General features: G+C 39.8%; 2 protein-coding genes and 1 long non-coding RNA gene across 3 annotated transcripts; 1 reads left to right on the forward strand and 2 right to left on the reverse strand.

The window, feature by feature from the left end:
• Positions 1–1,312: 1,312 nt before the first annotated feature.
• LOC146681031 (protein NLRC3-like) lies at positions 1,313–6,593 on the forward strand. Its single transcript, XM_085449201.1, has 6 exons — positions 1,313–1,517; positions 1,701–3,480; positions 3,578–3,751; positions 3,935–4,090; positions 4,448–4,494; positions 5,001–6,593. Exons 1-6 carry the CDS (start codon positions 1,376–1,378, stop codon positions 5,561–5,563), a joined length of 2,862 nt encoding a protein of 953 aa, XP_085305327.1. The 5' UTR covers positions 1,313–1,375; the 3' UTR covers positions 5,564–6,593.
• A 1,303-nt stretch (positions 6,594–7,896) lies between these two features.
• LOC146681032 (uncharacterized) lies at positions 7,897–10,857 on the reverse strand. The gene is made up of 4 exons (XM_085449391.1): positions 10,773–10,857; positions 10,288–10,353; positions 9,613–10,093; positions 7,897–8,500 (listed from the first exon to the last, which is right to left on the reverse strand). The coding sequence occupies exons 3-4, from the start codon at positions 10,010–10,012 to the stop codon at positions 8,448–8,450; spliced, it is 453 nt and encodes a 150-aa protein (XP_085305517.1). The 5' UTR covers positions 10,013–10,093; positions 10,288–10,353; positions 10,773–10,857; the 3' UTR covers positions 7,897–8,447.
• Positions 10,858–13,291: 2,434 nt separating this feature from the next.
• LOC146681033 (uncharacterized) lies at positions 13,292–19,790 on the reverse strand. Its single transcript, XR_014918196.1, has 3 exons — positions 19,658–19,790; positions 16,395–16,500; positions 13,292–13,541 (listed from the first exon to the last, which is right to left on the reverse strand). It is a non-coding gene; the product is annotated as an uncharacterized LOC146681033 (long non-coding RNA).
• Positions 19,791–21,856: the final 2,066 nt, after the last annotated feature.

Here is a 21,856-nt window from a genome sequence, read left to right on the forward strand (position 1 = left end):
CAGTTCTGTGAAAAACATAGGAACATAGGAATTAAAAGGATAAGTAGCATCCAGCTGTTACTAATCAAAGTTAATCAAATGCATTTGATTAACTAATCCTCAAAACATGTGATCACCTCTATAAAAGCAGAGGTTTGGGCATTTATTTGGTGTGGAGCATTTAGGTGTGTGTTAACACAATACAACAATCTGTCCAATAATGTACATTCAAATGTAAATGAATGTAAATTCCTCTATATTGGGATGCCTGTAGCTCAGGAGATAGAGCAAGTCATCTACTGGCTGCTCCAGTCTGCATGCCAAACATCTCTGAGTAAGATACTAACCGCTAAGTTACTCTCCGATTTAACCATTGGAATATGAATGTAAAATGCTTTAAGTGTGAGTAGAAAAGCGGTTTTTAAGATGCAGTGCATTTACCATTCCAAGGACAGACTGTAAAATACTCAGAGAAACTGTAAACACACACACACACACACACACACACACACACAAACACAAGCGCTCCATCTCAGAGTCTGCCGCTCTCAGTTAGTTTGTTAAATACCAATTTCATGACAGCACATAGACAAAACACATAGAAAAAGACTTGGCATGTTTGGAAAGGTTTCCAGGGGATAGCCTTTTCTCTCTCAAAAGAACGGAGCACCACTGCTTAGGTTTGCGAAGTTACATCTGAACAAACCACAACATTTCCAGAACAATGTCCTTTGATCAGACCAAACTAAAGTGAATATGTTTTGTCTATGATGCAATTGTCCAGTCAAAGTCAAGACCATAACCCACTGAAATGTGTGATGGGACCTTAAGAGAGCTTTGCATAAACAAATGTCCTCAAACTTCAACACATTGAAGAAACGTTTTAAGCAAAAGTGATCCAAAATTCCTCAAAAAACCTGCCACAATAATTATGATTGTAGCCTTGGTACTTGCAAAAGTTCTAGACCTATACATACATTATTTTTCTAAATTAAACAAAACTCTTGTATTAGATTTAGACCTAACTCATTCTCTAACCCATTGCCTTACCAACAAAGCAACTCATTTAGATTGAGGCACAAAATAAAACAAAACAAAATAAATAGTAATTATGAGTAAATCCAAATGTCTAAACATCATTTCTCCCTTTAAAAGCGTCAGTGGAGTCTTTCTCTTGACTGGCAGCAAAAAAAAATCCATAGTGACCAGCATGCAAACAGCTTGTATGGGTCATAACAGCACAAAAGCAATTCAGGAAAAAAATGTCCCATTGTGACTTTTTATTGGATCCATTGTACCTTCTGTTATGAAATACTGCTGCACTATGTTCCAGCAAATTGAAAAGGAAATCAACACACTTGTGAAGAATGAACTAAAGTCATTCAAGAATATTTTGATGGGCCAAGATGATTACAGGGAAGATAAAGACATTGAGAATGAAGAGCAGAGCAGGACCAACAGAGAGGCAGTTCTGAAGATCACAGTGAACATCCTAAAGCGAATGCAGCTGAATACGTTGGCTGACCTTCTGCAGAACAGTAAGAGGATTTAAACGCTGTATGTGATGAAAATATCCCAAAAGAAAGCAGGAACATTTGTGCATATTTGCATTTTTAAATTATTGTAAATGTAGAAATAGCCAGTGTTTTGTTAAACTAGTGAGAGATACAGGTCAACAAAAAAGATCCACTCACCAATTTCAATTCTTATTTCCCATCTAGAATGCTTTGCTCCCAGGTGCCAATACAAACTCAAATCAAAGCTGAAGAACAGGTTTCAGTGTGTGTTTGAGGGAATTGCTAAAGCTGGACATTCAACCCTTCTCAATCAGATCTACACAGAGCTCTACATCACAGAGGGGGGAGCTCCAGAGGTGACTTTTGAACATGAAGTCAGACAAATTGAAGCAGCTTCCCGAAAACCACACAGACCAGAAATAAGAATCAGACAAGAAGATATCTTTAAAAGCTCACCTGGAAGCAACAAACCAGTTAGAACAGTCCTGACAAAAGGTGTTGCTGGAATTGGGAAAACAGTATTAACACAGAAGTTCACTCTAGACTGGGCTGAAAATAAAGCCAACCAAGACATCCAGTTCATGTTTCCATTCACTTTCAGAGAGCTAAATGTGGTGAAAGAGAAAAAGTTCAGCTTGGTGGAATTTGTTCATCACTTCTTTACTGAAATCAAAGAAGCAGGAATCTACAACTTTGAAGACTTCCAGGTTGTGTTCATCCTTGATGGTCTGGATGAGTGTCGAATTCCTCTGGACTTCCACAATACTGACATTTTGAGTGACGTTACAGAGACCACCTCAGTAGATGTGCTGCTGACAAACCTCATCAGAGGTAATCTACTATCTTCTGCTCGCCTCTGGATAACCACAAGACCTGCAGCAGCCAGTCAGATCCCTCCTGAGTGTGTTGACATGGTGACAGAGGTCAGAGGGTTCACTGACCCACAGAAAGACGAGTACTTCAGGAAGAGAATACTAGATGAGGAGCAGGCTAACAGGATCATCTCCCATATCAAGACTTCACGAAGCCTCCACAACATGTGCTACATCCCAGTCTTCTGCTGGATCATTGCAACAGTTCTGAAAACCAAAGTGGGAGAAGAGCTTCCCAAAACCTTAACTGAGTTATACATCCATTTCCTGGTTGTTCAGTCCAAAGTGAAGAAGGTCAAATATGACAAGGGTGCTGAGACAGATCCGCACTGGAATCCAGAAAGCATGGAGATGATTAAATCCCTGGGAAAACTAGCTTTTCAACAGCTGCAGAAAGGTAACTTGATCTTCTATGATTCAGATCTGACAGAGTGTGGCATTGAAATCAGAGAAGCCTCAATGTATTCAGGAGTGTTCACACAGGTGTTTAGAGAGGAGAAAGGGCTATATCAAGACAGGGTGTTCTGCTTTGTCCATCTGAGTGTCCAAGAGTTTCTGGCTGCTCTTTATATACATGAGACATTCATCAGCTCTGGAGTCAATCTGCTGGAAGAACAACAAACCAAAAAGGGTATTAAAAAAAATCATTTTGAAGTAAACTTCTACCAGAGTGCTGTGGAAAAAGCTTTACACAGTCCAAATGGACACCTGGACATGGTCCTCCGGTTTCTTCTTGGCCTTTCACTGCCGAACAATCAGAACCTCCTGAAAGATCTGTTGACAAAGACAGGGCGCATCTTAAAATCTAATGAGAAAACTGTGCAGTACCTAAAGGAGAAGATCAGAGAGAATCAGTTTTCAGACAGAAGCATTAATTTTTTTCACTGTTTGAATGAACTGATGGATGGGTCTATAGCAGAAGAGATCCAACAGTATGTCAGTTCCACAAAATTTTCTCCAGATCAACTTTCTCCTGATCAGTGGTCAGCCCTGGCCTTCATCTTACTTTCATCAGGAAAAGAGATAGATGTGTTTGACCTGAAGAAGTACTCGGCTTCGGAGGATGTTCTTCTGAGGCTACTACCAGTGGTCAAAGCTTCAAAGAAATCATTGTAGGTCTATAGCAGTCTCAAAGAAGTTATGATATATATTAAATTGGGGAAAGGCTAAAGCATAACATTTCCTTGTGTTATTTGTTGTTTCCCTTAGGTTGAGTGGCTGTAATCTGTCACATAAAAGCTGTGAAGCCCTAACCTCAATTCTTAGCTCTCCGTCATCTAATCTGAGAGAGTTGGATCTGAGTAACAATGACCTGCAGGATATAGGCGTGAAGCTGCTTTCTGAAGGACTGCAGAATCCGGATTGCAAATTGGAAACTCTCAGGTCAGGATTTCTCAGTCTAAGGAAAACTTGAAGATTAAAGTGTTATTTGATTTAGTATTTTGCTTGTATATTTTGTTGTTGAAAATAAATTTTCTTTTCAATCTATGATTAATGATCTCAGCAAATTCATGTCAGTTCTAATAAAAATATCTAAGATATATGGGTTGTTGCTTGGCTTTGTAGTTTATCTGGCTGTGTGGTCTCAGAGATTGGCTGTGCTGCTCTGGCTTCAGCTCTAAACAACAACCCCACCCATCTGAGAGAGCTTGACCTGAGCTATAATCATCCAGGAGAGGAAGGACTAAAGCATCTCTCTGAGGATTTAAAACGAATACTCAGGTACCAAGCTTGCTAAAGGCAAAATCAGATAGGAGAGTTACAGTAGAATTGCTTTGCTATCTTGCTATCCAGCTGTTGACAAACTGCTCCAAATAATCTATTTGGTAAATGTATACCTGTAAAACAAGTTACCTTGGTGGCAAAACAAAGAAACAAACAAAAAACTAAGACATAAACAGGAAAGTATATTATGCAGCATTTTAACTTTAGAGGAGTTTACCATGTTTAACACGTTTACCAGTCTCATAATAATTTTGCTGTTTGCTTTGGTATGCTATTCAGCTTTTTTATTAAAGAAAAGTTGAAAGAGTATGCTCCAAAGGATATCCTGATGACTTTATGTATATCTTCCTCCAGAGCGGAGCACTGTGGACCCTGGAGGTTGAAACCTGGTGTGAAAAAGTGTAAGAATATTTTTAATTTAGTGTCATAACATGGAAGCATAGTAGTGTTGATAGAATTATTAAGATGATGTATAGATTATATACATAGATTTCAGACTTCAGTCAATCCAAATATTAACCACAGACAGACTATGTGATCTCTAATTGAATCTATTTGTACTCTGTCAGAGTCTAAACCTGTCAAAGACATACCTCATAGACAAAAGTAGGCTACATGCACACCCATAGAAGCTGCTCAGATATGGCAACCCACAACATGAATGGTTAGAAACTGTTCTGATCCCTGGGGTTCACATACTTTTTCTCTCATTGATATATAATGGATGTTTTTTTTTTTTTAAATTAGTTTCATTTAATTTTTTTGTTAGGCTTCTCTCTTTCTACTTTAATACTGTACTACTACTTCAATACTCTTTAATCTGCCAGTGTTTTAGGTTATTTTTATGCAAAAATGTCAAAAAGCTGTTGTCAGCTATTTATTGCATTGTGTCATTTCTTCTCATCAGATGCTTGTGAACTCACACTGGAACAAAACTCAGCTCACAAAAAGTTAAAGCTATCAAACAACTACAGACAGGTGACCGTGGTCAGAGAGGAAGAGCCATATCCTAACCATCCAGAAAGATTTGACTGCTGGTACCAGCTAATGTGTAAAAATGGCATAACTAGTAACTGTTACTGGGAGGTTCACTGTCAAGGAACATTTGGGATAGCAGTGACTTACAGAGAAATTGAAAGAAGAGGAAATGGTCCATACTGTTGGTTGGGGGGAAATGATCAATCTTGGAGTTTGGAGTACACCAAGCAAGGTTGCTTTGCCTGGCACAATAATAAAGGAAAACCTTTGCCAGCACCCCCAAAGACTGAATCTTTCAAAGTTGCAGTGTATGTGGACTGGCCTGCTGGTACTCTGTCCTTTTATAGTGTCTCGAATGACAATCTGATTCACCTCCACAGTTTCCAGTGTTCATTCAAAAAACCTGTGTTCCCAGCATTTAGGCTTGGGACTCACGGATCATCGTTGTACTTATGTGAGCTTCAAGAAAGAGCCAGCATTTGCGTAGATTAAAAGTGTTTAAAAAAATGTACTAATGCTTTGGCCATTTTTGCACCTATGTGCCCCACCATTGCACATGTAGATTAGACTGTATATATAAGATAGCCTACAATTCACTGGTTTTGGATTCCACTTTAAAAAAAATTGTTTTTTTATTGGCCTTTTTGAGCTTTATTTGATAGACTCAGTGAAGAAAGGACAGGAAAGCAGGGGCAGAGAGAGAAGGGGGCAGACATGCGGCAAAGGGCCACAGGTCGGACTCAGAACCTGGGCCGGCCACTCTCAGCCGTATGGCATGTGGTCGCCCGCTCAACACACTGAGCAAAAACCGGCACCCAGATTCCTCATTTCAAAGGTTTCAGTCCTGCTTTTTGGCTGCAGACATGGTTGTTCTTCGGATCCAGACATAACCATATTTGGATGAAAGTAGAGTGCCAAGTTATTAGCTAAGGATAGTTAGCTTGGTTAGCAATGCCCTTCTATAAACTGTATGGTTGCACTGGGCAGACGCATATGATTCCAAATCCTATATTATTTGACATACATACATACATACATACATACATACATAAACAAATAAATACACTTAAAAATGATCTAAATATTTCCAGAAGCACAAGCACGATTGTGGAGGTTCAGATAATGACTTCAATTAGCAACGTTTTCCGACCGAACAGCTGACCGTGAGTCAAAGAGGCTATGCCCCTAACTGTAATCTTTAATCACTGCCTTTAGAAAATTTTTATACAGACACAACAGTATCTAGGGACATGAGTTACCAAAAGAACAATTATAAAGTTGGATGGAATTGTCTTTAAAGATCAAAACTAGCCTATTTTTTTTGCTTTGTTGTAAATATATATATATTTGTTTTATATGTTTTAAGACAGGAGTCTGTAGGGATTAACTCAGTTTCTGAGGCAGCCTCCAGGAGATACACAGACTGCATCCACTCATTAGTTACGTTTTTGTTAGCCTCAATATGAATTGAGGTTTTGTTGTTTTTTGTATTTTGGTTTAGGTTTTAAAGATTTTTAGTTCGGGGGGGGGCGGGGGGGGGGGGGGGGATTGTAAGTCAATATGGAAAATGTTTGTCAGCATTTATCTGTATTCTTTTCTTTGATTTATCAACACAAGCCCTTTGTTCCTGTAATTTGTGATTTTGAGCAATAAAATCCCAAATGACACCAGCAATATCTGCCTGTATGTTGTCTCTCTTTACCCCATCTGACCTGCAACACAACAAGAGACAAGGGCAGTGGCTGACAACCATATTTATTTTGTGTACACACAAAAACCTCTTTATATATTAAAGAAAAAAAAGGACTCGGTCAGGTCGGAGCTGCTGATACTGGCTGCCAGCTCGGAGCAGCGCCGGAAGTAGGACAGTAGGACGGAGTAGGACAGTATTTAAGATAAGATAAGACAACCTTTATTAGTCCCACACGTGGGAAATTTGTTATGTTTAGTAATATGTAATGTGTTTAGTTTAATGTTTGAGTTGTACAAATAAGAGTACAAATAGTTACACTCTCATTTCCACACGTGATTATCTCTGTTTACTTTGTCACGCTCTGCCACCTCACCTGCGTCAGTTTGGTGGGCGGGGCCAAACCAAATCCACATGGCAACCTTAACTGACCCTGCAGCACCCAGAGGTGGAGTGACAGACCTGATCGTTTGTGCCTGAGAGACCTCATCCAGGGAAATATGAACTCTTGAACACTTTCATGAAAAGATGCTTTTTTTAATTTTTTGAGTTTGCTTCACAGGTTTTTCTTTGTTGTTCTTTACTTACCCCAGAGTATCAACTGGGTCTTGTCATTTTCTTCCATGTGGCTTTTTAAGCTTTTTAGTTTTTTATTTTATTTTATTTAAATTTTATTTTATTTTGTTTTAGATTTAGGTCACTAGAGCTCATTGATTGACAATTGTACATTTTATTCAATAAAAAAAAATCCAGAAACTTTTTAAAAATTGTAGTAGTTATTATTATTCTATTTATGACTTGATTTTATTGTAGTCTATAGAGCATCCTTTTTATTCTATTTTTTACTTAATGTAAATGTATTAATTTATTATACTAAATTATTTTATTTCTAACTTTATTTTAATATATTATTATTATTATTATTATTATTATTATTATCATCATCATCATCATCATTATTATTATTGTATTGATTTTTTTTTATTTTCTCTCAGTGTAAATTAATATTTTGCTTGTTAGTTTTATTTCATTTTTATATTTTTTTTCTTTTAGTTTTTTGTGTTTTTTTTTAGTTTTGGTTTTATAATATTGCATTTTATTAAGCTATTAAGGTAATCTATGTTTTTAAACATAATTCTTTTTGACTAATTTACTGTTTTGACTTGAATTTGCAAACTTTTGCAGACCTTTGGCATATATGAAGTAATCCAGGTTAATTTTATCGTAGATATAAGTATATTCCAAAGAAGCATGAACTGCTGTCTGGCTGCACAGTTAGAGAAGCAACATACATGTCTGTAAACCTGAAAAGATCCACCATGGATTCATGAAAATACTGAGCACGGCTCTCTCTTGTTTTTCTCTTTTTGTACAAAGTTGTTCAGTAAACTTTACTATTATAAGAAAGTTGCAAAGATCCTGGCTAGAATGTTGCACTTTAAAAAAAACGTTGAGAAGCCATTAAACAAGCAAACATGAGAGCCATTTCAGTTTGATCATTTTTATTTCACCCAAATGTGAAGATCGCCTAAACTATTGCCTAAACTATGGAGCCGTCCACTCAGCTTGTTTGGCTGGATTTCAAAGGCTGCAGGATTAAGAAAAAACAAAACGTCTTCAGTGAAAAAATAAAATGCTGAAACTACTGTAGCAGTGAGCTCAGTGTCAGGACAGAGCAACGTGCTTTCACTTAACGCTCTTCAAAAGGAGGGGCCTCTGCTGGTGGCTGGCTCTGCTGCCTGAGAGACACAAAAAAAGACAGCAGAGATTAAGTGATTTGAGCAAGACGACAAGTTTTAACAGGATTCACCAGAAGCTTCTCAAACATCTCTATTTCCCATTAAAATGAATTAACTAGCTGGTGAGCATGTGAGCGAGCTTTCTTTGTCAGACTTTTTCAATGGAAGGAGACATCATTTTTAAAAAGTGCCAACATCTCTCGTTAAGGTTTTTTTCACACTAAAGCTTCAGATCATCCTTTTCATCCTGTGTCATGAAGCTTAAGATCAAAGTTTTAAGAGCATGTTTTGCAGTTATTTGTTGAAGGTTTAGCTCCCAAAAAAAGTGTTAGCCCAGGTTTTATTGACAGTTAAACAACCCACCAGTTGGCCTCGCCTCAGGGCCAAATGGTGCTAAATGCTGATTGGCTCACAGAAATATGACATTATCTTCATACTGAGCAGCGCCAGACAATCATAAAAGGGACGTGGCATCGAAAGGAATCCTGAATGGAAATATGTTGGGGGAAGATTGTGGTAGAAGTGTAACTTTTGGGGAGAAAAAAGGTTTTAAGACTTGGTTAAATTAACGTTAGTTTAGATAATCCTTTAAAATAAATTTCAGAATTGCTTCTAGAAGGTATTTTGCCCTGTGCACCCTAAACTGAATGAAATAAACAAGCAGGAAACACTTGGACTTAAAAATTTAATCCAATGCTAAAGCACCAAAGCTTCAGTTCCTCTAATGGCTACTTGAGGCTGGCTTCAAACATGAGTCAATCCCCATACACTCCCATGTTAAAATGTCCAACTTTACAGCAGAAATAAACATGTTTACAGTGTCTACGGATAGTTTCACGCTTCATAATAATTTAGCTCATACATTTGGATTTTGCTGAGGTTTAAAATTAGGAGCAAAGCTGCTTTAAAAGACAGATGTTGAGGCGATTGTAGGTGGACCAGGTTTTGACTGTTGGTGGCTTTTTATGTAATTATCTGTCAAATAAAACGACTTTACAAAGATCATTTTCAGCAAGAGGAATTATGATAATTTACTGTATGTCATTCAGCAGTAGTACGACTAATTCATCCACAAATCACTGGTTCAGGTTCCTGTTGTACTTGTGTCTCACCTGGATTCACTGCATTATTTTGGAGGCCCATGGCCATGCCCACGCCCGCGACCACGACCACGACCGTGACCATGACCACGGCCAGGGCTTCCGCTCCCATGACGATGCCTTTGTTTGTGCCCATGTTTTCCATGATCACCCTCGCCATCACTGCTACTGCCACTGCCGCTCCCGCGGCGATGCCGACGAGAGCTGTGGTCGCTGTCATGTTCACGGTCCCTCTGGCGATCGGGGCTGCGTCTCCTCTGACTGCCATCATGATCATTGCCGTGGCGATCACCTCCACGGTTGTCATCTTTACGGTAGTCACCTCCACGGGGCTCATCTCTATGGTGATCATCTCCATGGCGATCATCCCCTCCATGGCGACCATCTCCACCGTGGCGCCCCTCTTTTCCATGGTCTCCTTTAGGCTTCTGGCCCCCGTGAGACCCCTGGTCGCCCGCCTGTGGGCCCAGGTTGTATCCTGAGGGGTGGTTGTCTGTGCGAACATCAGAAAATAAGTTTTAAAAATTAAAAATTCAACTATGTCAACATAGTTTGTTTTTTTGCACAAAACAAGCCAGCAGATTTGATCTTTTTAAACGTTTACTGCATTCACCTGGAAAGGTGAGGCTTTTAATTTGTGCCCAACTGCACAGGATCAGGAAATGGGAGATAAGCTGCGTGTCTTACCTGTATTGCTGCTGAACATGCTTGTCAGTGTCAGGGTTTGTGACGGATGACCCACTTATTATGGTGCTGAATGAAAGAAAGCAGGGCGGGGGCCCGTTCACTTCTCAGTTAAACCAGTTTGGCTGAATAGCTGTGTAATTATGGGTTTTGCAGCATGTTATTTCTGAACAGTGTCGATCTTTGTAGTAACCAAAGAGAGATTTTGTTGTTTCAATCATATGATCGTTCATGTTGTATTTATTTTAAGTTTAGCAGTCAAAGAAAAAGTATAAACCTGAGGATGAATTATGACAAACGGCTGCATTTAGCTCACTGCTGTGTTCAAAACTACTTCCAGCAGGTGCTGAATGTTAGTCTAATTAAAACTAAGTCTCTTGCTCCTTCTGCAAGACAAGTTTAGCTTGGATCTCTAGCTCTGCAAAACTTCCAGTACTTTCCCTTAAATATCAAACTCATAACTAAAGAAGATAAATGAGTGTACTTACTTGATGTGAAGGGCAGACACCAACTGTACTTTCTGTGAGTGTCCAACAGATGCTCTGAGGTTTATGGGCACGGGCTGGTTTGGCTGCATTTCTTTTTTTTCTTGCGTCAGTAAGGCAACAGGTAAAGAGAGAGGCGTTGTCTTTCATTTCACAAATTTCAGTTATCCTGCTTAACAAAGTTTATATCTTAGTTCAATCATAATGCTTTCCCTAGCTACTTACCCTAACCATCAAAAATGAAGGCCTAACCCTAACCCTCGACACCAAAACATTTTGACCCTCAAAATGCCTTCAAATTCATGGGGGCATTTTGTCCCCGTTAGTCAGTGTTTCTCAACCTTTTGGAGCCACGGCACATATTTCACATTAGAAAAGTCACACGGCACACCACCAAACAAAAGTGTCACATAAAGCATATTGATAATTTTCCCTGCACTCGAGGCATAGTGGAATTGGCTCAGTTTGACCCCAGTACACTGCATTCCAAATTATTATGCAAATGATATTTTCCTCTGATTGTCCTAAACAGTTGATGCAAGTGACAGTCAGCATAATTTTCAAGTCATCAACCATTATAGTTGATGATATTCGAATGTTACTGAACAACCCTGCCAATGAAAACAGTATTTTATTTTCAAAAAAAATTTATTTTTCAAAAATAAAAAACTTAAAATGCACTGTTCCAAATTATTACACACAGAGTTCCAAAATATATTATAGGTTGTAATGAACTGAAAATGGTCATTTGTTGAATTTGCAGCATTAGGTGATCATATTTACTGAAATCAAAAGCTATTTCAATGAAAAACATATTAACATAGGAGCCCTTATTTGATAGCAGTTTCACAATTCTTGCATCCATGGAACTTGTGAGTTTTTGGAGAGTTTCTGCTTGAATATCTGCAGGATGTCACAATAGCCTCACAGAGCTGCTTTTTGGATGTGGATACCTCCCACTCTCATAGATCTTTTGCTCGAGGATGCTCCAAAGATTCTTAATAGGATTTAGGTCAGGGGAGGATGGTGGCCACACCATGAGTTTCTATAATTTTATGCTGATAGCAGCCAATGATGCAGAGGTATTTCTTCAGCCTGAGATGGTGCATTGTCATGCACGAAGATGATTTTGTTGTGGAAAGCACAGTTCTTATTTTTGTACCATGGAAGAAAGTGGCCACATAGTTTGCAGAGGTCATTTTCACACCTTCAGGGACCTTAAAGGGGCCGACCAGCTCTCTCCCCGTGATTCCGGCCGAAAACATCACCACCTTCTTGCTGACCTCACAGCCTTGTTGGGACATGGTGGTCATCCACCAACCATCTACCACTCCATCCATATGGACCATCCAGGGTTGCACGCCACTCATCAGTTAACAAGACTGTAGTTCTGGGCCTACTGTCAGCTTGTCTGCTTGTGAGCATTGGTTAAGGGTGGCTGAACAGAAGGTTTATGCATGACTGCAAGTCTCTGGAGGATTCTATACCTTGACGTTTGCGGGCCACAGAGGCATCAGCAGCTTCAAATATCTGTTTGCCGCTTTGTAATGACCCTTTTAGCAGTTGCTCTCTTAATCCGATATATTTATCTGACAGCTACCACCAGATTTTCTACCTGCTCATCTCCACTCGTCTAACTTCTGCGACTCTCTAATGCTATTCTTCACTGAAAAAATTCATAAGATACACCAAGACCTGGTTCCCGATGGTTCATTGTAGCCCCTCCTCTGTAATCCCACCTCCATTACATTGCCTCTCTGCCTTCCAACTTCCCTCTGTCACTGATATCGCTGATCTCATCTGCCTGTCTACCCTCTCTTCTTCCTCTCATATCTGAAATTATCCACTCTTCATTCACCACTTAAACTGTTCCTACTTCCTTCAAAGTTGCTGCAATTACCCCAATTCTGAAAAACAAAGAGGTCTAGATCTCAATAACCTTAATAACTTTCATCCTATCTCCAATATACCATTTCTCTCAAAAATTCTTGAAAAAAATAGTTGCTTCAGAAGTTCACTTACACCTAACCAATAATAACCTCTATCGGCCTCTCTCATACTCCACTAGCTTGGTTCAAATCATACCTGTCTGACCACACTCAGTTCATTCAACTAACATCCTTCACTTCTCAGCCTTTGTCTTCTGGGGTGCCCCAGGGATCTGTTCTTGGGTCCCTCCTTTTCATCATTTACCTCTTTCCACTAGGACACATTTTCCGTAAATATAATATTCAGTGCACTGCTATGCCGACGACACCCAGCTTTACCTGTCCACCAAACCCGACTCCTCCCTCTCTTACCCTCTGTTTAGCCAAACTTAATTCATGGTGTTACGCCCCAGTCTAGGGGTACAGGAACATAACATAAGGGTTAGAAAGGAAGTGACCCTGTCCTGGCCCCCAAACTATACCCAGAAGCCAATCTTTGAAACAAAAACCAAACAAAAGACATGCTACACCTAACTCCCTAACTGAAATAAACAGGAGAAAACAGTACAAGAAAATAATAAGGCAGCTCAGCCCTTCTGTTTCAGTGTCTATTTACAATGTACTATTTACAAGTGAAGACTAATTTACACATTATATACAAAGCTCAGTAAATCTCAGGAATGACACACGAATAACACAAGGTTTGGAAGCCAGGTTCAGGTCTGCTACTGCTGTCAGTCGCTGCCGCCAACAACTGCTGGTGAGGGATCTTTTAAAAACAGCCACATGATGAGGGGACCAATCAGCTGCCGCCAGCTCTGCAATCAGGAAGGACCTGTAGATTCTTAAAGACAAGACAGAAACAAACTCTAGACGGCCAGGGCCGTAACAATGGTTTTCCTCCAACTTTCTTAAACTCAACAGCAACAAATCAGAACTTCTTCTGGTTGGCTCTAAATCATCACTATCCAGAACTACCTGGTTTTCTGTTACTATCAATAAACTGCCGGTTTCTATCTCTCCCTCTGTGAAATGTTTGGGTGTCATTCTTGACTGTACACTATCCTTCAAATTCACACATTAATAATGTCACTCACTCAGCGTATTTCCATCTCCGTAACATCAATTGCCTCCACCCCTTCCTCACTCCTCATGCCATTCTCGTTCATAGCCTCGACTACTGTAATTAACTCTTATTTGGCCTTACACAAAAATCCGTCAATAAGCTTCATCATGTCCAGAACTCAGCCACCGGTATTAACACTAAGACTCCCTCTGCCCACCACATCACCCCTATTCTGAAGCAGCTTCATTGGCTCCCGGTCAAATCTCACATTCATTTTAAAATACTCCTCCATACATTTAAGGCTATTCATTCTCTCTCCCCACCATACTTTTCTGACTTGGTTCAGATCACCATCCCCTCCCGGTACCTCAGATCATCCTCTTCCCTTTCTCTTGTTCCTTCCTCTCCTCTTGTTTCTATGGGGGGCAGGGCTTTTAGTTGCTCTGCCCCTCGACTTTGGAACTCCTTAGCCCCTGACCTCAGAAACATCACTTCATTCCCTCTTTTTAAGTCCAAACTCAAAACCCACCTGTTTAAAATTGCCTACTCCGTATAACTTATCCATGATCTTAAACTTTCTATCTGCTACTCTTATTATTGTGGATAATTTTAATGTTTTTATGCCTGTTTTATTTGCTATACAGTGTCCTTGGGTGTTCTGAAAGTTGCTTTTAAATAAAATGTAAAATGTATTATTATAATGTGGACTGGCAAACTAATTATTACAGGTGTCCGAGATTGATTTCAGTGATCCAAAGAGCCCTGAGACACAATGCCATCCATGAGTTTAATTGAAAAACAACATATTTAATCTTTATGACACTTAAATATTATTTACATACTAATTTGGAATGTGCTGTATACCATTTTGGCTTTCTTGTGACCGCTACTCATGCTAGGGCATTCATCTGGGTCGGAATTTTCTCCAGGATCTGGAGACTGACTACTTTTTCTTTTCAAATATTTATCTATTGCTATTACGCAGTTGTTGCATGGCTATATGTAATTTCTTCTTCGTCTTCTGTTTTACTGGCATTTGGCAACCCATTTAATTGGAGCAAGATGTTGTACTGCCCTCCAGTGGAAGAGAATTTAATTGTTCTTCCCGTTACTCACGTTTGCTTGGAGTACTAATCGGGTGAAACCAGATAATCTTCCACAGCACACCTATGCATCACAGTGGTTAGGAAACACTGCCATAAGTGTCTGTTGGTCCCCAGAAGTATAGTAGCATGCCAATTTTCTGTCCTCACAAAGTTGTCTAAACACGTACACACACGCACAAATGCACTTGCCCAAGACATGTGCAACACTACAGAGCAATTTTGCACATCTAAATAAGCCTTGTATATTTGTACAGTTGTATAGTTGGTATTTTTACATTTATAGTTAGCTATTTATTAGTTTTCATTTTTATTTATTCTAAATGCTGCTACCGGGGAGGTGGTTTTCATTGAACCTCTGATTTATCTGCTGTGACATGGTTTGTGATGGTTTCACATTCCCATAGCCCATCATCCACCAGTTGGTGGTGTGCGATACTGCAAACTTTTGGTATCAATCGGATACCAAGTGAATACAGGTTTTAAGATACCAATACCGATAGTTTTAACCTATAAAGGGAAAGCAGTGTGGAGACGTGGTTTGTAAATGTGCCTGTCTCTAAGCCACTCTGGGTCAGTTATTGTTGTTTGTCTTATAGGCTAGAAATCTGCATGTTTGAGGATTATTATTATTTTGTGTATATCAAGTAATAATTATTGTATGTGTTTAAAACAGTTTAGTGGGCTACATACTGAACTCATAGCATATTAACAAAGTATTGGTCCTATCCCGCTAGTATCAATCTGATTACAATAACAGCGCTGGTATCGATAGTGTTCCCATGAGGTGATGTTCTGTTAAATGCAGCCAGGTAAAGGAACAGTTTTTCTTCAGGTGATGGTGCTCTACATGTTGATCACTTATCTGGAACAATTGCCTTTTTTCCACTAGCTCTTTTCCACTCAAGTCGACTCAACTCAGTTGTGTTTTCCATTTATTCAATTCAATTGAATTTTATTTATATAGCACTAAATCCGAACAGCAGTTGTCTCAAGGTGCTTTTAAATTATATTGTAAAGATTATATTGTATAGAGAATAATCACCAACAATTAGATTTAGCTCTATGAGCAAGCACTTGATGAGAGTGAGAATGAAGACAGGACAAAAGAGAAAAATTACAATAGTTTACCACCTCAGTGTGGCTGGGTTATAGCAACATGACCCGAAAGTCCCGTGATGTCAGTTGTGTGCGACGTAAACGCAACACAACAAAAGAGGACACTGAGGTGATGGCATACCTTCTCCTAAATCAATGGTTAATGGCCAAAATATTGGTTTGTGTGTTGGCTCATTGGCTGGTTTCAAAAATGGGAGTTGCTCTCATGACTCTTCCAGTGATGTCACTTCCTGGCCAATCAGTGTATTGCAGTCTGTTGACATCATGTTTTTGGCTTGACTAGGCTCGCTTGGAACTCCTAAAAAAGTATTTAAGTACTAAAGAAGTACCCAGTACGAGGCGCTAACACCTAATGGAAAACCCTAAAAACTGAGTTGAGCTGAACTAAGCCAACCCGGCTACAACCTACCATAGAGATGAAGAAGTGGACCATCACCTCCAGAGAGCAGCAGTTTGATGTTCAGTGTTCACTGCATCTGCTGATTTTCAGACCTTGAAGCTGTTTGTGAGTTCCCCTTTGACAGATCAGATCAGAAACAGAACACAAGTAGCAGTTTGAGAAATTATGAAATCAGGATTTTTTTTTCTTAAGCAGAAGGTTACTGAAGAAGAGGAAGTAAGATGTGGAAATTAACAGACATGTCACTATTAGACCAGCAATGTTAAACTCATTTTACATTGTTGGCCACATACAGCCTACTTTAATCTTAAGTGTGCCATATCTCTGAAACACCCTTTTCTATCAATATAAAGAAATTTAATTACACATTTATTTGCCGAGATATCTTATTATAAGAAAACAAAGGGCTATTTCAACATTAAGTTTCATTTTTTCCCAAAGAAATGCTTCTGTAGTAAATGCATGAAAACTTCCAACTCTTAAAAAAACAGGAACTCCCAGCTTTACCCACATCCTCAAAAGATCCCTGGAGCTGTGTGAAGTTCCCTCCTGCTTCAAACACTCCACCATCATCCCCAAGAAACCCACCATTCCAGGATTGAATGATTATAGACCTGACGCCATACTTGCCAACCTTGAGACCTCAGAATTAGGGAGACATTTAATAAAGGGGGGGTATACACATATACAAAACAAAAAAACTTGAATTTTACAGTGTTTATTTATTTAAAATTATGTATTTAAAGTAAGTTAAATGTCACCATTATTACTGTCCCCGAGCCAGGGCTGTCCAAATTCAGAGGCTGCATCCACCTGAGGACCCGGCCTTCGTGCTATAAGTGGGCCGGGTCCTCCGAAAGCCGGGTAGGCCGGAAGTGAGCGACTGTGACGGTCTAGCCTTCAGAATTACATCACGAGCTCTCTCAGTGGAGTGAAACTCTGCCATCTGCTCCTTGCTATCTAAATATAACCAGACACTGGTGTAAATTCTCGACCATCTCACACTTCTGTTTAATCAGTTTTCTGTTTGATGTTTATTCAGCTGTGTGAAAACCCCCGGAGGAACCCTCCCAAGGGATTAATAAAGTTTTATTTAATCTAATCGTATCTAATAACTTTAATCTCAGCCAAACCAATTTACTCAGGAACAAATAAAACACTAAAAAAAAAAAGAAGTAAAAAAACAATAACATTTTTAGGTTATCTAAGTGACTCATATATCATGTTTAACCTGAGTGGCGAAAGACCGCGGGGGTTTGAAAATGATGTACCGGGAGTTCGCTGTTCTTGCCGGCTCAGATATTTGAAGTTTACACACCTACATTCTCACCTGAAAATATGCTAAAAGTTTAGTTTGCAACCCAGAAAGAGTAATAAGAGTAATATTAAACCTAAGTAGCTGCCACCATTGTTGGAAACTGGAAATGGCTGGAATGAATTCTGGGATATGGTTTTTCATTTTTGTTGTCCAGGTGGAAAATCAGGAGAAATTTGGGAGAAGGAGATTTTCGGGAGGGGTACTGAAATTCGGGATTCAAATCAGGAGGGTTGGCATGTATGCCTGTCGCCTTGACGTCTGTGGTCATGAAATCCCTTGAACACCTAGTGTTAGCCCATGTGAAGGACATTACAGGCCACCAGTTGGACCCTTTGCAGTTTGTCTACTGGTCAAACTGGTTGGTGGATGATGCACTGCTTTCAGCAACTTCATGATAGCCTCTAGAACAGGGTGGGGAGCTCCAGGCCTCAAGGTCCGGTGGGCCAGCCTGCAGGTTTTAGATATCACCCTGGGTCAACACACCTGAATCAAATGATTAGTTCATTACCGGGCCTCCAGAGAACTTCAAGACATATTGAGGAGGTAATTTAGCCATTTAAATCAGCTGTGTTGGATCAAGGACATGTCTAAGGACCTGGCCCTTGAGGTCTGGAGTTCCACACCCCTATTTTAGAAGGTTCCTAGCAGGATAATGAGAAACAGGTGATTGATTTATCGAAATCTGTCATTTCTTCAGGAATAGTTCTTCAGGCTTCTTGAAGGACATTCAAAGCTCTTCTTTGAATGTTTCTGCCTTCTGTTCTGTTCTCTGTCAACATGATAAGATACAATAAGATAAGATAAGACTTTATTGATCCCACAACGGGGAAATTTTTGCGTCACCTCAGCTCAGGTACAGATATCAGAAGGAAATACAAAAATACAAATAAGTACAATCAATGAAAAAAAGTAAGATAATACACTATATACAATGGTAGCATACACAGTATGTGATTATGGATATAGTTGGAAATATGGAAGACATAAACTATATAGCTTAACATAACTATTGTACCACTACTATTCCTATCCGGTTGTTCAGTGATGACGCGACGAATCCTACTTCCGGGTCTAAAGTAGTCTGCGTTTAATATGGCTTTTGTGTTGTTAACATGTTTAATGTTATGTATTTTCTTCTATTTGATCTCAAAAAGCTCCTAAAACAGTCAGTGATCCCTGTTGACCTCCCTCGGCTTTTATTACCACTAATCATTTATTTAAGCTCAGTTTTTAAAACCTTAGGATGTAACTACAGCCCAGGCCATGCAGCAGTATATGAATGACTAACCTCGTATTATGGATGGATTATCTCAGTTGTTCTCCTGGCTGAAGTTTGGTCCTTTTACAGCATCCTGCCATGCGATTACATTTGTTCCTGACCACCGAGAACACTCACGTTAACTTTTATCGAGTGGAAAAAAAGTTAGCTTGTTTATATTATGCTAACATAGCTGTGTCGCTAGCGGTCACGTAGCACATCATTATATACCAGCTAGCCCAACTTCAGTAACCCTACAAACGTCACTGCTGTTTAGTTTTCTGTCTTCATTTATGTTGGAAGTGATAGCAGAGCTGTACGTTTTAATTTGTTTCCAAAACCCCGCAGTCAGGACATGCTATATTGTATTTAGATAGAAGCTAGCGAGCTAACTCCCTGCTAACTTCTAACTCCGTTAAATGTCATAAATTCCGTTTTCATGGATGCCTGGATGTTAAACTCAATTGTTACACCTGGTAGAGCAGAACGCTGATCATTTTATTAAAGATGAAAGACTTTAGACAGTTTTTCAACTCTCAGTAATGCCATAGTGATCGTTTGATATATGGACCTGCAGCGGAGTTTAGGCCCAGACACGGCTAGTGACGTCAGACTGAACAATTGGATTTATAGACATGTACACACACACATGTACACACTAAATATACATATGTATACATATACAGACATATATACCTGCACATGTCCATACACATGGAAGGTCTATTATGCATGAAGTGGTGACCGTGGATGTTCACAGTGTCCAGTGACTTATGACATCGTGATTGAGGAGTTATAGAGTCCAACTGCTGTTGGGATGAATGATCTGCGAAAGCGCTCCTTCCTGCAGTGAGGGTGTTTCAGTCTCTGACTAAAGGAGCTGCTCAGCCCACTCACATACTCATGCAGTGGGTGATGTGGGTTGTTCATGATGGATGTCAGCTTTACTAACATCCTCCTCTCGCCAACCACCTCCACAGACTCCAGGGGACATCCCAGCATGGAGCTAGACCAGTTTGTCAATCCTGCTCCTGTTCCTGTCCGTGCATCCACTCCCCCAGCAGGCCACTGCATAGAAAAAGGCAGATGCTACCACAGTGTCATAGAATGTCCTTAACAGAGTCCTGCAGACTCTGAAGGACCTCAGTCTCCTCAGCAGGTGGAGTCAACTCTGGCCCTTCTTATACAGGACGTCTGTATTTGTAGTCCAGTCCAGTTTATTGTTGAGGTGAACACCCAGGTACTTATAAGAGTCCACTATCTCAATATCTTTCCCTTGGATGTTCACCGGTGTTGTAGGGGTTGACTTCCTCCTGAAGTCTATGATCATCTCCTTTGTCTTGCCAGCGTTGATTTGGAGTACGTTGGTCTCACACCAGCCAACAAAGTCACTGATGACCCCCCTGTATTCCTGATCATTCCCGTCTGATATGCATCCAATGATGGTTGTATCATCTGAGAACTTCTGTAGATGGCAATCGTCCGAATTATAACAGAAGTCTGAAGTGTAAAGGCTGAACAGGAAAGGTGAGAGAACCGTGCCCTGTGGTGCCCCCGTGCTGCAGATTACCACCTCGGACACACAGTCGTGGAGCCTCACATACTGTGGTCTGTTGGTAAGGTAGTCGATGGTCCATGCAGTCAGCTGTCTGCCTACTCTGGCTCCCTCCAGCTTCCCTCTCAGTAGTGCGGGTTGGATGGTGTTGAAAGCACTGATCCCACACTGCTTCAATAATGTTGAGGTCCGGGCTCCGGGGAGGCCAATCCATGACCGATAGTGTTCCACTCTGTGTTTTTTGTCTATCCAGGTATGTTTCTACTGCATTGGCAGTGTGTTTTGGATCATTGTCATGAAGAAAAATTAAACTGTTTCCAATCAGATGATTTCCAGATGGTATTGCATGCTGGATCAAAATGTGATGGTACTTTTCTATGTTGATAATTCATCAGTTTTGACAAAGATCTTCAATATCGTTGACTGAAATGCAGCCCAAACAATGTCGGAGCCTCCACCATGTTTTACAGATGACTGTAAACACTCACTGTACCTCTTTTCTGCCTACCGGTCTGCATATTAATGATGATTAGAACCATAAACATTCAGATCTGGATTCATCACTCCATCAGACTGGTTTCCACTTCCTTTCAGTTCAGGCCTTTTCTTCCTGTTCCCCTTCCTGTTTAAGAATGGCTTCCTGACAGCCACCTTCCACTGAGACCATTTCTGATGAGGCTTCAGTGAACATTAGATGGATCAGCTGAAGGTCCAGATGCATCTACCACTTCCTTTTTTCCTCTGAAAGACTTAAGTGAAGTGGAAATGTAGCTAATGCCCAAAGAAAAACTTTGAGAGGTCCTTGGAAAGCCTGGGGAAATACTGCTCAAAACCACTTAGAAAATTACAGGAAATTCTGACTTCTTGGAAGAAATGTGGGCTGGGGCAAGACTTTTGTTCTCCATTGAAGTTTTCAACTTTGTAAAATATAAGAACTACAAAGAATAAATATTAGTGAAATATTTACGTTTTAAAACTGGTGATTAGCACCTTTTTGTTGTCGGTACAAGAGTATAACTTTTGATATTTAGACTACAATAAGATTTTTTTTTTAAGTTTAGTTTTTTTGTTATGTTTTTTAAATACGTCTTTTATTTTCAGTTATTACTTTCTTATTCCAGAATTTTTTTCACATGTCAACGATCAAACATAATTTTTAAGTTAAGTTTCAGTTTCAGAGTTGTAGGCGTCCTTGCAGCTTTCGCTTTCTCTGAAAACACGTGGTCACTCTTGGCTCTTCTCTGTACTGACTTTCTCCCTCCGAAAAGCCTGCGTCATGTTGCTTTAAACTCAATTAAAAATACATTTTATGTACAGTGTCGTTCTCTTTGACTTTGTAC

This window comes from Copadichromis virginalis, linkage group LG23 (assembly GCF_057382275.1).
Source record: "Copadichromis virginalis isolate Kocher_CV1m ecotype Utaka linkage group LG23, C_Virginalis_male_GT1.1, whole genome shotgun sequence".
Classification (NCBI taxonomy): Eukaryota; Metazoa; Chordata; class Actinopteri; order Cichliformes; family Cichlidae; genus Copadichromis; species Copadichromis virginalis.

Excerpts from the sequence above, each read along its gene's own strand:
- LOC146681032 (XM_085449391.1), bottom strand. The coding sequence starts at position 10,012 with ATGGAAAAGAGGGGCGCCACGGTGGAGATGGTCGCCATGGAGGGGATG. Across the intron at positions 8,501-9,612 it reads AAATAATGCAGTGAATCCAG|GCAGCAGAGCCAGCCACCAG; the intron begins GTGAGACACAAG and ends TGTGTCTCTCAG.
- LOC146681031 (XM_085449201.1), top strand. The coding sequence starts at position 1,376 with ATGGGCCAAGATGATTACAGGGAAGATAAAGACATTGAGAATGAAGAG. Across the intron at positions 1,518-1,700 it reads GGCTGACCTTCTGCAGAACA|AATGCTTTGCTCCCAGGTGC; the intron begins GTAAGAGGATTT and ends TTTCCCATCTAG. Across the intron at positions 3,481-3,577 it reads AAAGCTTCAAAGAAATCATT|GTTGAGTGGCTGTAATCTGT; the intron begins GTAGGTCTATAG and ends TGTTTCCCTTAG.